Source organism: Polyergus mexicanus, unplaced genomic scaffold (assembly GCF_030449975.1).
Source record: "Polyergus mexicanus isolate NDT 795.1 unplaced genomic scaffold, iyPolMexi1.0 SCAF_22, whole genome shotgun sequence".
Classification (NCBI taxonomy): Eukaryota; Metazoa; Arthropoda; class Insecta; order Hymenoptera; family Formicidae; genus Polyergus; species Polyergus mexicanus.
Genome location: NW_027223342.1, coordinates 4,754,083 through 4,767,463, shown reverse-complemented (window position 1 = coordinate 4,767,463; position 13,381 = coordinate 4,754,083). Strand labels below are relative to the sequence as shown.

General features: G+C 29.4%; 1 protein-coding gene across 2 annotated transcripts; it reads right to left on the bottom strand.

Annotated features, from left to right (window-relative positions):
• Positions 1–421: 421 nt before the first annotated feature.
• Positions 422–6,718, bottom strand: LOC138942257 (uncharacterized). Of its 2 annotated transcripts, none has more exons than XM_070312359.1 (8): positions 6,632–6,718; positions 6,397–6,528; positions 2,944–3,170; positions 2,561–2,848; positions 2,392–2,442; positions 2,088–2,311; positions 1,840–2,002; positions 422–1,759 (listed from the first exon to the last, which is right to left on the bottom strand). In XM_070312359.1, the coding sequence occupies exons 3-8, from the start codon at positions 3,023–3,025 to the stop codon at positions 1,626–1,628; spliced, it is 942 nt and encodes a 313-aa protein (XP_070168460.1). In that variant the 5' UTR covers positions 3,026–3,170; positions 6,397–6,528; positions 6,632–6,718; the 3' UTR covers positions 422–1,625. The 2 variants fall into 2 exon arrangements, with proteins under 2 accessions (XP_070168460.1, XP_070168461.1); XM_070312360.1 differs by having other exon boundaries at positions 2,561–2,839; positions 3,041–3,170.
• Positions 6,719–13,381: the final 6,663 nt, after the last annotated feature.

Below are 13,381 nucleotides of genomic sequence, written 5' to 3'. Positions count from 1 at the left end.
ACTAATGGTTGTTTTTTTATTAAAATTAAGAGAATTAACTTATATTATTTATGTTTAGAAAATCGTGTATATATAAAGATATGGATATATATAACAATAAAAACTTGATTTCTTGAACAACTCTTTATTTCCACATATGCTAAATTGTTAAATAAATGAATCTTGTAACAAATTTATGAATAAATCTTTTAACAAATATTATTAATATTTATAAAATTAATTTTTGTTTCAAATTACAATTATAATGATAATTTAAATTATATTACATAATTTTAGATATTTTTTTTAAGAGAAAACTTTAAATATACTAATAGCTAATAATAATTTCAACCTTAAATAACAAATTGCACTTATATTGTATTAATTAATATACTTTACAAACAATTAGAATCACAAAATTAAAAAGAATCAAATTCACGTATTTTTGCAAAAAAAATGTCATATGGTCGTAGAACTGTTTAAAAAAAGCATTTTAAAGAGAAAATGTTAAGTTTTATTACAATTAATAGAATTGATGAAAAAATTGTTCTCTACGTACTCGCCTATTAAAGTTGAAGTTTTTTTCTACAATTACAAAGCTCATTTTAAAGTAGCACCACTTGTAATAAAATCTGTATAAGAAAAATCGTTAGAAAAATCTCCGTTAGAGCATTGGAAAGTTATGTTTTCTAGCTTTAAAATCTGTTTTAAATATCATTCTGTGATAATTTTTTCGAAAAGTATATCAATTTGAATTTCATCCTTTCTACGCCTTTTTACGCCGAAGTACAATAATTTCCTAATTTTGTTGCAAAATATAGTACACTAATAACAATTAATAATATTATAAATTAATTAAATTTAGAAATATTATAAATTATAAATTTATTATAATAGTAATTAATATGATAAATTTAAACTTCACGGTACACTCGAGTATTCGCGATATTATTTTTTGTTTTAACGCTATACATCAATAAGAAATGAGTTTTTTAGGCTTCTCCCCACATGAAAACTATAATTTTTACATCCATAAACTTTTCATAAACACACTTGTCAAAATCTTTGAGATTCATGTATGATTCGTTAATTATAACACATTTGTTAATAATATAAGTGTGTACCGTTAGAATAAATCTAATTTAAACAAAAATGGAAACGCAATTCGATTTTCATTTGAAAGAAAAACAATAAAGCAATTATACTTTTTGTAATTAAAAAGATTGTTAGATAAACTATTAAATGTATCAACATAATGCATACTTTAATTCTACTAATTCTCCTAAAAGAAGTATTTAACTCAAATAATGACGTTGAGAACTCAAAATGAAAAGAGTGCAGACTATGATTTTAGATTTTAGAACATAAAAATTTAAAAACTTAAGTATTTAACACTAAATCTACCGACAACTTATTTATACCAAATGCAGAAATTTTTAAACTTTGATAACGTTTTGACCGATTGTTTAACCAGTCGTGGTAGGTTTAGTGTTAAAATCATTCAATATAAAAAAAACATTAGTTAAAAAAAATATTTCTTATGTTAATTAAGACTCTAGGCCAATAAAAAAAAGATCATAAGCCGAAAGCTCATAGACTAATAAGAAAAAAGATTATAATGAAAAAATAATAAGCTTTTGAGACATTTAAATAACTTGCGGATTTGCTTCTTCAGAGTCTTTTTGTTGTCTGCTAAGCCTTTGACCACCTTGGCGAAACCATTCTTTCGTGATGTCTTCAAACTCTTTGTTTGTGAATTGATGTTGAGCCAAAATTGTTGCTGAATTATTAAAAAAATTTTACATTAAATTAAATTGCATATTTTATAAATTTATTTATAAATATAAAAATATATTTTACCTTGTATTCCCGTCAATATAAACTTTAAACTACTTATTTTAAAATGATTACGTAGTCCTTTCCAGGATGATACCTTGGCAACTTCATTAGAAAATAAAGTTCGATATATACGAATTAAATTTTTTTTAGCGGACCCTCCGCCTATGCGAGATATATACAGCATCTTTAGAAATAAAACATACCAATAATATAATTTACATTATTCTATTTAAATAAAATTTGCATTTAAATAACTTAATTAAACTTACAAATTTGTTGTACTCATCTGCATTTTCTGATAAATTCTTTTCAAAAGCTATTATTTCATTTATACTCTTAAACGGAAAAGATTTTTGTATATTTGATGTATCCCTGGCAGAGTCTTTAGACTTATGTTGGTTATGTTGTGTTTCTATGTTTTTTAAACGAATATCTATAGTTTGTATGTCTAATGAAATTGTAGTTATAGCTGTACATATTTTTTCAAAATTATCTAAAAAATTAATAATATTGAGTAAACAATGCCATAAAGAGATATTAATAAAATTATAAGATAAAAAGTAAATACAAAACCTTCCATTTTATCTGACATTTCTGACACTAACGTATATACATCCTGCATATCTAGAAATATTAAAAAAGTATTAGATTACTCATAATAAACAATAACTATAATTTAAAAAAAAACCGTTTTATTATAGAGATAATAAAAATGGAATAAAAGAATTAAAATAAAAATTACTTTTGTGAGGTACTATAGTTCCATCAAGAATTTCCATATCAATATTATTAATAATTGTTGAATCCAAAATATTTGAGATTGATTGAATATTTTTGGCTGATTGTGAGACATTGTGGATTGATGGTGGATTTGGTATAATTGAACGTGAGTCATCAGAATCAGATTCAGATTCATTATCATAAACTGTATTTAGTGACCGTTTTGTGCATGACTTCTTTATTTGATTTGTATTATTTTCATCGCTTGAAGAATAATTCGTTGCTCTTTGTCTAGCCTCATCTAATGAATCTTGATTAGGACAAAACCGTAATTTACAAATTACATTATTTTTTTAAAATATTAAAAAAATAATTACATAAATTCTGAAGTAAAATATAAATTACCATAATATCCATGAAATTTGATAGGATAAAGTGTCCATTTAGGATTATTAGTAACAGGTGGAGTTTGTTTCACAATAAACATGTTTATATTTTTTACCGATGGCCATCAGCATTCTGTTAAATTGGAAGAAAGCCATAAAGATGGAACTTCTGATACGATCTCTTCTTCATTATTCCCATCGCTTGGAAAAGTTACGACAGCGAAATTTTTTACCATTATTAATAATCTGTAAAAAAGTAAAACTTGTTAATTAATTTAATATTGTTTTCAATTATATATTCTATCAATATGAGTACTCGCCATAAACATATATCTTGTTGGTGCAGTAAAGGCAAGATCACAGCTTCTTCGTCACATAAAGGCAGTTTTACACATTTTAATTTAATATCAGACAATGGAATAGTAATTAACTCATACTGTGACTCGTTAATTTTTTTAATTCCGATATTTAAAGAGTTGCATGGAATGCGAAAAAATGATTTAATATTTAAATACTTTTTGCCAATAATGTAAATCTGTTTATTTTTAAAATAAATTGTCGTAAGTGAAATCGTTGTACCATCTAACAAAAGACAACAATTATCAGCAGTTCTTGTACTTAGATAGAAACCTTTACATTGAACTGATTTTATTATCTTTTTGCCATTTATAATACGTACTTTTGGTATTGGATAATTCTTTTCTACATTTGTTATATTAAAATTATCTTCTTCTTTACAACGATTGACTAATTGTTCTAATGGCCGACTCGAAGATCTAATTCTTGATTTAATTTTTTGCATGTAATTTTCGAACTTAAACGCACTAAATTTATTTAACACTCCCCATAATTTTACATAATAACACAAATGAATTAAATTATGAACGTTATATGATAAATATTGACGACCATATAATGTGCAATAATTTTCAACAAAATACAATAATAAACTGTGTGCATAATCAAGCAGTTGTACGCAATATTCTTTGCTACATAAAATTCGAATTGCTATGCTCAGACTCAAAAAATGAACATATTTATCACGTGATAATTTTTTAAAAAAGATTATTGGCCCAGTATATAATAATAATTGTCTTAATTCGGTGGCTTTAAAGCGATCAACCTCATCTAATTTCCTTGGCTTTCTAGCAAATTCCTTAGGTAGGAATAATGACATAGATAATAAAGAAGTTGAAGCAAGAGTTATCTGAGTTGCAACCATACGAACATTATGTTTACCTTTAATCCAAAACTGCAACAATTTTTTCATTACTCCTAATAGTACGAGATGCATGTAGTCTAAAGGAAATTGAGTAACCATTCCAATGTTTAAATCTTCAAGATTTGAAGTGATTTTATGGTGTTCTTCTTGTTTTCTTAATTTAAAAGATTCATCTGATCTTAACATTGCATTAATTTCTGGGTACGTTACTCGATTTTCTATGTAATCTCCCTCTTGAATACAATTACCGCATCCAAAATACGCATTATGTCCTTTAGTTCCCTTGATAAACGATTTTGCAGGAGCATCGCAGATAAATACGTTCAATTTCACAGTTATTTTTTTGCCGTATTCTACAATGCCAGTTCGGAAAATTTCTAAACAATCATCCTTAAAATATTTCAAAAAAGTATTGCAACATTTTGGCTTTTCAAAACCATGATAAACACCAATTATAAACGGTTCGGTGTAAATATCTGCAACTATACTACCTAAAATAGGTCAAAATTGACTCCCAGAAGATTTTGTTAAAGGAAGACCATCTATATTCACATTAATATTTATCTGAGATGGTAAATTATTTCGACAATAATGCTTACGAATAGATTTTTTCAAACTATCATCTAAACCTGCATGATAATATTTTCCTGGTGTCATTTCAATAATGTCTACTTGTTTGGGCGTTTGAAATAGAGTTCGAGCATCAATCGGAACATTATGGCCGTATTTTACTAGAATTTTCAGTAAACTACTAATAGCAGAATGACTGACACGATTTTCAATAGCCCATAATCGGATGTCGTTAATAAGTTCTGTTTTACAAAATTCTGTTTTAGAAAATTTATCACTTGAAATACTTAACTGAAGACTATTTTTATCAATACTAATTTCCGAATGTTCAGAAACTAAATCATGATTATTTTCTGTACACTTATGAGTGTTCATTACATTGGAATAATCGATATCAATTTCTTTTAGTACATTTTGCTGCTGAGGTAATTGTTCGATGTTACCTGGCCCATTCGATAAACTTACGATATTATTTTGAATTTCCAAATTTGAATTAATAGTCATTTGGCAGATATTACGAAATTTTTTTAAGAAAATACGTCGCCGCTGCCTTGGCGTTAAAGAATTAATGTCTAGTCTTAATTTTGATTTGGACATAATATAATTTTATAAAGCAATAGGAAATAGATGAATTGCGATTATGTATACGAATATAGGTTTGGGTTTGCCTGATATTATTGTTTATATTATATTTTCCTTTTTCACTGAAATAATATATAGGAAGCTTATATGGAGAATTAAAAATATTTTGACAAATAAAAAATGTTTTAAGACATTTGCAGTTTTTTATCGAAACAAACTAATTCAATAATTAAAATATAATTTATGTAATATTTTAAGGACGCTAATAGAAAATTTCAGAAAAAATGCAATCTATGTTTCTTAAATAGTATTTCATTTATATATGAAAAATTTGATTTCTCACAATTATGGTGAAACAACCTACATAATTTTTTAATGTCTTTTAACGGAAATATTTTTGTAATGTATTTTAGTGTTGTAATTAATTAAACACGAATAATTTTTTTTGTTACGTTGCATGTTATTATAAACTATAAATTATAAATTAAAGTAATTATATAAGCATATTGCACGCATAATATTTACAATTTTTTAAGACCTATAACTTCATTATGTAATGACTTGTAATAATTAATGCTATCATGTTTAAATATTTTATACTTGAATAAAAATCAGTTTACATCAAATTAATTCACGATCAAATACCAAATTGAAAAATTAAGACTCATGCATAGAAAATATTTATTAATTATAAGATTCTATTTCATTTGCAAAAAATTATTATGAAAACAGTCAATAATAAACTTTCAAAATATATGAAGTATTCGAAAAAATATATCTACAGTTTTTTCTAATGCAGATATCTTGTTCAACAATATAAAAGCTATATTTCATAATTGATATCATTTATCATTGGAATTACCATTACGATCATTATAAAAAAATTATAAACCGGAATTTAGTATGCCGCAATGCAATAAAAAATAAAAAATCTATAATTAAGAAATGATGTAACTTTACACTCGAAATATTCAAGCTTCTGATTCAAAAAGTAGTGCAAATAAGAGATTTCTTGTTTTTCTCATTATATGACCGTGCAACAAATATTGTAAAAAAAACATGGGAAAAATAATGTTGCATAAAATAAATCGTACTTACTATAAAAATGCCAAAATATAAAAATAATGAGGCAAAACTAGGTGTATCTTTCGCCGGCACGAGGTCCTTTGTCCTTTGTTAGGCGCACGTGGTTTTCAGTTTTCACGTGGTACGCGATGTATCTTTTGTTCACTGCACAAGAGGAATTCAATCTTTAGCATAGCTTTTTTACCACAAGACAACAATTATCATTTGTTGGCATTAATTATTAAGTTAATATTTATTTCATACTTACCAATATCTCGATACTGTTCACACTTTCAACACAATTTTTTCACACGCACAACTACTGTTTTCGTAGATTTGGCCATATTGAAAAGTAAAGCCTAGCGCGTAGAAGCTTGGGATGCTTTGTACGATGATTGCGCACTAGAGCTGCGTTCGGAAACATTACCCGTGTGCACACGAGCGACGTTCTATCTTTGTTTAACTTTTGGTACATAACAAAGATAGAACGACACTCGTGTGCACACGAGTGATGTTTCCGAACGCAGCCTTGCACGCATAGACATAGTATATCTAGACCGAGCGTTTGCCTTTATTTAAGGAGTGGGGGTAAAGATACACGTAGAAAAGGACATACTCTGTTCCGTGCTCCTTGCGTTCTCTCTCGCTCGCAAGTAGCAGCGACTATGTCTATGCTTGCACGTATACTTAATACGACTAACAATAAGCCAATCACAGACTTACCCCCTAGGGCATGTTCACATAACTTACACAGATGCATAATGTAGAGAAAAATTTACTAATTATGCGTCTTGCACAAAGAACATAAGTAAAAAATTTCAGTAAACGTATATTTACTTAATAATTACATAATATTCTATATGTTATAAATGAACAAAACAAAACTATGACGTATCAGTTATGTCAATAACGTAATGAATCTATAATTGTTACATAGAAATGTTATGTCATTTTGTCGTTACTCTATTATGTAACATTTATGCAATTTGGTGAACATAAATGTGTATACTCTAAAAGTTTCGTGAATGCCACGTAATTTTAACGACATAATTGACACGTTATGTTAAATATACATAACATTTATGTATTTTGGTGAATGTAAATGTATATACTCTAAAAGTTTCATACATGTTACGTAACTCTAATGATATAATTGAAATGTTATGTTAAATACGTAACAATTATGTATTTTGATAAATGTAAATGTGTATACTATAAAAATTTCATAAATGTTACATAACAGAAAAATAGTATACATATATCATTCAAAAAAAGATATCTGGTGCATATTTTAAAATTTTTTTTTTAATATATAATTTTATTTTCCACATTTATAACTCTATATTAAGAAAATATGTTTCAAATACGTTTTTCTCAATGATATTATATGCATTTATCATCTTTTCAGAACACTCAAAAATGTCAACAATGGTATATATTTTTTTATGTGTAATACGATATGGAAATTTTGTTATTACTAGACATTACAAGTGTGCGCTTTGCGTGCGCCACACGCATTTATCGTGTGCGTGTGTGTCTGTGTATTACATATGTGTGTGTGTGTGTGTGTGTGTACATATATTATAATTTAACAACTAAGCTTCGGATAAAATTTTGATAAAGGAAAAATCGTCTTAGAATTAATTCAAGAATACGACATTTTAAGAACTAAAAGTTGTTTTGAATCACCCTGTATACACACAAAAAAAATCAAATGTGGTACACACACAATAAATGTATATGGTGTGCACGGAGCACGCGTTTGTGATGTTGTAGTTCTTCTCTAAAAAAGGCATGATTGATATATTGTTACCGCTTTTAAATTATAAATAAATATATCGCAACTTTCCTCTCTCAAAATCTTTCATTTTCTTGTTTCTGCATAATTCTCTTCCTTTTACGAATTCTTTTTACAAGGTTTTAACAAAAATGTATACATTGACATCAATAAAATAATGTTAATGTTACATGTTTAACATAACGATACACTTATGTCGTTAGAGTTATGTAGCATTTATGAAGTTTTTAGAGTGTACACATTTACATTCACCAAAATACATAATTGGTACGTATTTAACATAACGTTTCAATTATGTCATTAGAGTTACGTAGCATTTATAAAACTTTTAGAGTATACACATTTACATTTCACCAAAATACATAAATGTTACGTATTTATTATAACGTTACAATTACGTCGTTAGAGTTACGTAGCATTTACGAAACTTTTAGAGTATGCACATTTACGTTCACAAAAATACATAAATGTTACGTATTTATTATAACGTTACAATTACGTCGTTAGAGTTACGTAGCATTTACGAAACTTTTAGAGTATGCACATTAACGTTCACAAAACTGTATAAATGTTACGTATTTATTATAACGTTACATTTACGTCGTTAGAGTTACGTAGCATTTACGAAACTTTTAGAGTATGCACATTAACGTTCACAAAACTGTAAAAATGTTACATAACAAAGTAACGACAAAATTACATAACAATTCTATGCAACAATTATAGATTTATTATGTTATTGATATAACTGATACGTTATAGTTTCATTTTAATGATCTGTAATATATACATATAGAATATTATATAATTGTTACGGAAATGAGCCCTGCGTGTTTACTGGGAAGGAGCAACTTAGACGGAGATGCTTTCAAAGAGGAATGAAATGTATTATTAATAACATACTGAACTGTTCTAAGACAATCATGCCAATCTTGAGATTCATCGATTAACTTTTGTAAGGATGATTTTAAAAATCTATTCACCCTTTCAACCATTCCATTTGCCCACGGTGAAGCTACAGCAACTAATCTATGGTTAATATTATTTTTCTTTAAAAAAATTCTCGAACTCTTGTGAAGTAAATGCAGTTCCCCTATCAGATACTATTATCTGTGGATTCCCAAATATTTGAAATAAGGATATTAAATGTTTTATAATTTCTTTAGTATTTGTGGTTTTTACAGGATACAACCAAGTAAATCTTGTAAATGACTCTACCACGACAAAAATATGTTTAAATCCATGTTTGGATACAACAATAGGACCAAAATGATCCATATGAATAATTTGGAAGGGGAATGCTGGATTTTCCGTTATTTGCATTTCACCTTCACATGAGTTTGATGCTGAATTTGCCAATAAACATATTATACAATTGTCAATATGAGATCGTACACGCTTACGTAACGAAGGAAACCAATAATTACATGAAATTCCTTGTAAGGTTTTCTCCATACCACAATGCGCCATTTCATCGTGATAAATACGTATTACATTCGGAACCATTGATTCTGGAACATAAAATCGAGGTTTGTCTGGCCCTTTTCTAAAAACTAATCCATTCATCATTGTAAATTTATCATGATCGTTTTCTTCTAATTCTAAAGCAATGCTTTTAATTAAAGGGTCTTTAAGTTGGCGAAATTCCAATTCCATTTCAAGAGGCAATGCGTCAATCAATGCAACCACACGGCTTAATGCATCAACATGAGATATTTTAATTCCCGGTCGATGTATCACTGAAAATGTGTAAGATTGCAATCTTAGAGTCCAACGTGATATTCGCTGATTTAAATGTGCCTTAGTGACTGCATATACTAATGCATGACAGTCGGTAACTACAGTGAAATGTAAACCATATAAATAAATATGAAATCTTTCAATTGCTTTTACTACGGCTAACATCTCTAATTCAAAACTGTGATAACGAGACTCAGCATCATTAGTCGTCTGACTATATATGCAATTGGAGCCCATTTGTTCGCATCCTGTTTTTGTAATAAAATAGCAGCTAAAGCTATTGAACTTGCATCGGTGTGAAGTTGTGTTTCTGCGTTTGGATCATAGATACGAAGAACAGGATATGAGGTTAATGCTAACTTTAAATTATCAAACGCTCGTCGACATTCGTCATTAAAAATAAAATCATTTGACTTTCGTAATAGATTATGTAGAGGTTTTGCAATACAAGCGTAATTTTCAATAAACTTGCGAAAATAATTTGTTAGACCAAGGAAACGTTGTAACTCAATTGTTTTTTTAGGATACGGAAAGTTTTTAATGGCATTTGTATGTCGTGAACTCAATGTTATACCGGAAGCCGATACAATATATCCTAAATATTCTATGGTCTTTCGTAAAAACAAACTTTTTTTAAAATTCAATTCAAGTGAATTTTGTTTAAACAAAATGAGAATTTTATATAAAGTTTCAAGATTATCTTCAATTGAAGAGGATGGAATTAGAATATCATCAATATAGACAATAACTTTATCCTCTCGAATTAATGACTGTAAAATCTGTATAATCCTCCGTTGAAATTCAGCAGGAGATTCACAAAAACCAAATGGTAAGCGATTGTACTCAAACTGACCATCAGGAGTTGCAAAAGAAAAGTACTTTGTATGGTCAGGATGAATCTTAATATTGTGAAATCCATCCTTAAGATCTAAAAGAGTAAAAATCTTCTTATTCGTTAACCGCGCTAGACAATCCTCGATTAAAGGGAAAGGGTATTTTTGTTTAACAACCCGATCGTTTAATGGGCGTAAATCAACGCAAAGACGCATTGTTCCATTTTTCTTACGAACTGGTACTACGCGAGCACAGTACGGAGAAACACTGGGTTTAATAATTCCACGTGTTAGCAAATCGTCAGTTATTTCCCGGATTTGAATTCGTTCTGCCCATGCAAAACGTTGCGGTGCATAAGCATAGATTGAATTATCTTTTGACGCTACTTTCACATAATGATCATTATCTACTAATTCAACTTCCATATTCTCTACTTCATTAATAATTGCTATTACTTTCTGATCAATCTCATTTCCAAAATTTGTTTTAATATCAGAATAAACGGAATTTTCATTTATTAAAAGATCTTCTAATATTTCAGCAGATGCCACTTCATTAAATAACTTTAATCTATCATCTGCTTTTTTATTTGACGGATGAAAATATAAAGTTATATTATTTTCAGTTATAAAATCTCGTCCTATTATAATATCTACAAAGAAAGAATCATCTTGGAACACAAGAAAATTAACCTTGCCAGTAAAATTCGGAAGAGATTTTAAACAAATTTGAGTATCAATTGATCCAAGAATAGGAATTAAATTTCCAGAAACAGATTGATAAGAAATCAATGGCTTTTTAAGAACAATATTCAAGTCATTAAAATATTTTCTGTACACAATTGGTGATATGAAAGAAACAGGACTACCTGTGTCTAATAGAGCTTTCAAAGTGCACGGAATATTATTTAATGAAACGACCTTAAGAGTAGAATCTTCGGTATCCAGTCGTCTGGTAATTATATCGTTGATAGCAGCTATCTGAAATGACCTCTCTGGACTCGTAATAGTTTCTGTCGGTGTTGCAGGATCAATGGCAGCTACTGGTGTTGATATCTTTGAAGCTGTAGATTGAAGTTGTTCTTTTCTCTTCAATCTGAAGCAGTTGTCTTTAATGTGACCACGCGTACGGCAATATACACAATAATTGTTTTCCTTAAAATCCTTTTGAAAAGATGACAAAGAATCAGCTTTCGGAGATGATGTAGCATTGTCTCGTCCTTTGTGTGATTTAAAGTGAGATGGGTACTCTTTCTTCACATTTCCAAAAGAGAGGGTAACCCTGTGCATCTCACTGAGGAAGGCATCCAAGGAATCAGCACGAATGACAGAGGCAGCACTACGAATAGAATCATTTGTAATTCCACCTATTAAAAAGTGAATTGCATCATCATCAGGTAATCTTAGTCTTTGCATCAAAGAGAGTTTTTCCAATGCATAATCTTGAAAAGATTCATTAGGAACATTCCATTTTCGTGATTCAACTTTTTTCATAATAATTTCATAAGGAATCTTTCTTTTAAAATGTTTCAGTCCAAAATTTATGGAAGAAGCCTACTATGACGCTACATCGAGACCTCACGGGTATTTATTGCTCGATTTGAAACAATCGACTCCAGACGAATATCGCTTTCGTACGTGCATCTTTCCCGACGATACTCTGCATTACGCTTACATTCCGCGCAGATCGAACAATAGAAGTGGGGGCGTATAAAAGAGTAACATTCCTGTTCGCAACTTATCAATCGTGTAATTACAGCGTAATGGTGAAAAAAGAAGAGCCTGATAAAAAGTTGACGACATCGAATAGAACAACAAAGTATGCTAAACGGTCTATCGGAGAGAGAAACATATGTCTTTTAAAAACTTTGTGTCATTTGAAAAAAAATCAAAGAACAACATTCTTACGAGCCGCCGACAATAAGCTCATAAAGTGCATTCAAGAGTGCATTTTCAATACGTTAAAAGGTAACGTACCGCTTCGTTGTAGCGATAAAAAGCGATTAGCCAAACATAAAACGGTCCTACGGCGTGTTGCGGCAAAACAAGGTAATTGGAAGACTAAAAGAAAATTGTTAGTACAACGAGGTGGATCTTATCGGACCTATACTAGGGGAAAAATACAATCCTATACAACCCGTACATTCTAGGAAAGATAATAAAAAAGGAAAGTGTTATCACGTATTTTGAACAATGGAGAGAGCTAAGAAAATAGTTTTGATATCTACCGAAAATCTTGAGAGAATGCAGCGAATGCAACAGCAACCGGAAATGACATCTATTGCGATGACTGATAACTCGCCGAAGAAAAATACGGAAATATCAAATGCGAAAAATGTAAATAATAATAATAATAATTCAGTACAAACACCGGGAACAACTTTATCGCGACTCGATGCGGAGATGTGGCGTATTCTCAACCTCACGACTCCTGTCGACGAGGACAAAAGATGGAAATTGTATACGGAAGTACTCCAACGCTATCTTCACTTTGCTCGGGAAGCTAAAAAACGCTTACGCGAGGATACGCAGGGTAACGGCGAGGACATTAATGACGAGCAGAACGAAGACACGAATTTGGATGTCGAAGATAACGAATTTATGGAAACGTCAACTTTAATTAGCAGCGACCGCGGTGACGGCAGCT

Bases quoted from the DNA above. Each gene is read 5' to 3' on its own strand.
- LOC138942257 (XM_070312359.1), bottom strand. From the start codon at position 3,025: ATGTTTATTGTGAAACAAACTCCACCTGTTACTAATAATCCTAAATGG. The intron at 2,003-2,087 runs GTAAGTTTAATT...TTATTTCTAAAG, and splicing joins CAGATGAGTACAACAAATTT to ATGCTGTATATATCTCGCAT. The intron at 1,760-1,839 runs GTAAAATATATT...TTAATAATTCAG, and splicing joins TATATTGACGGGAATACAAG to CAACAATTTTGGCTCAACAT.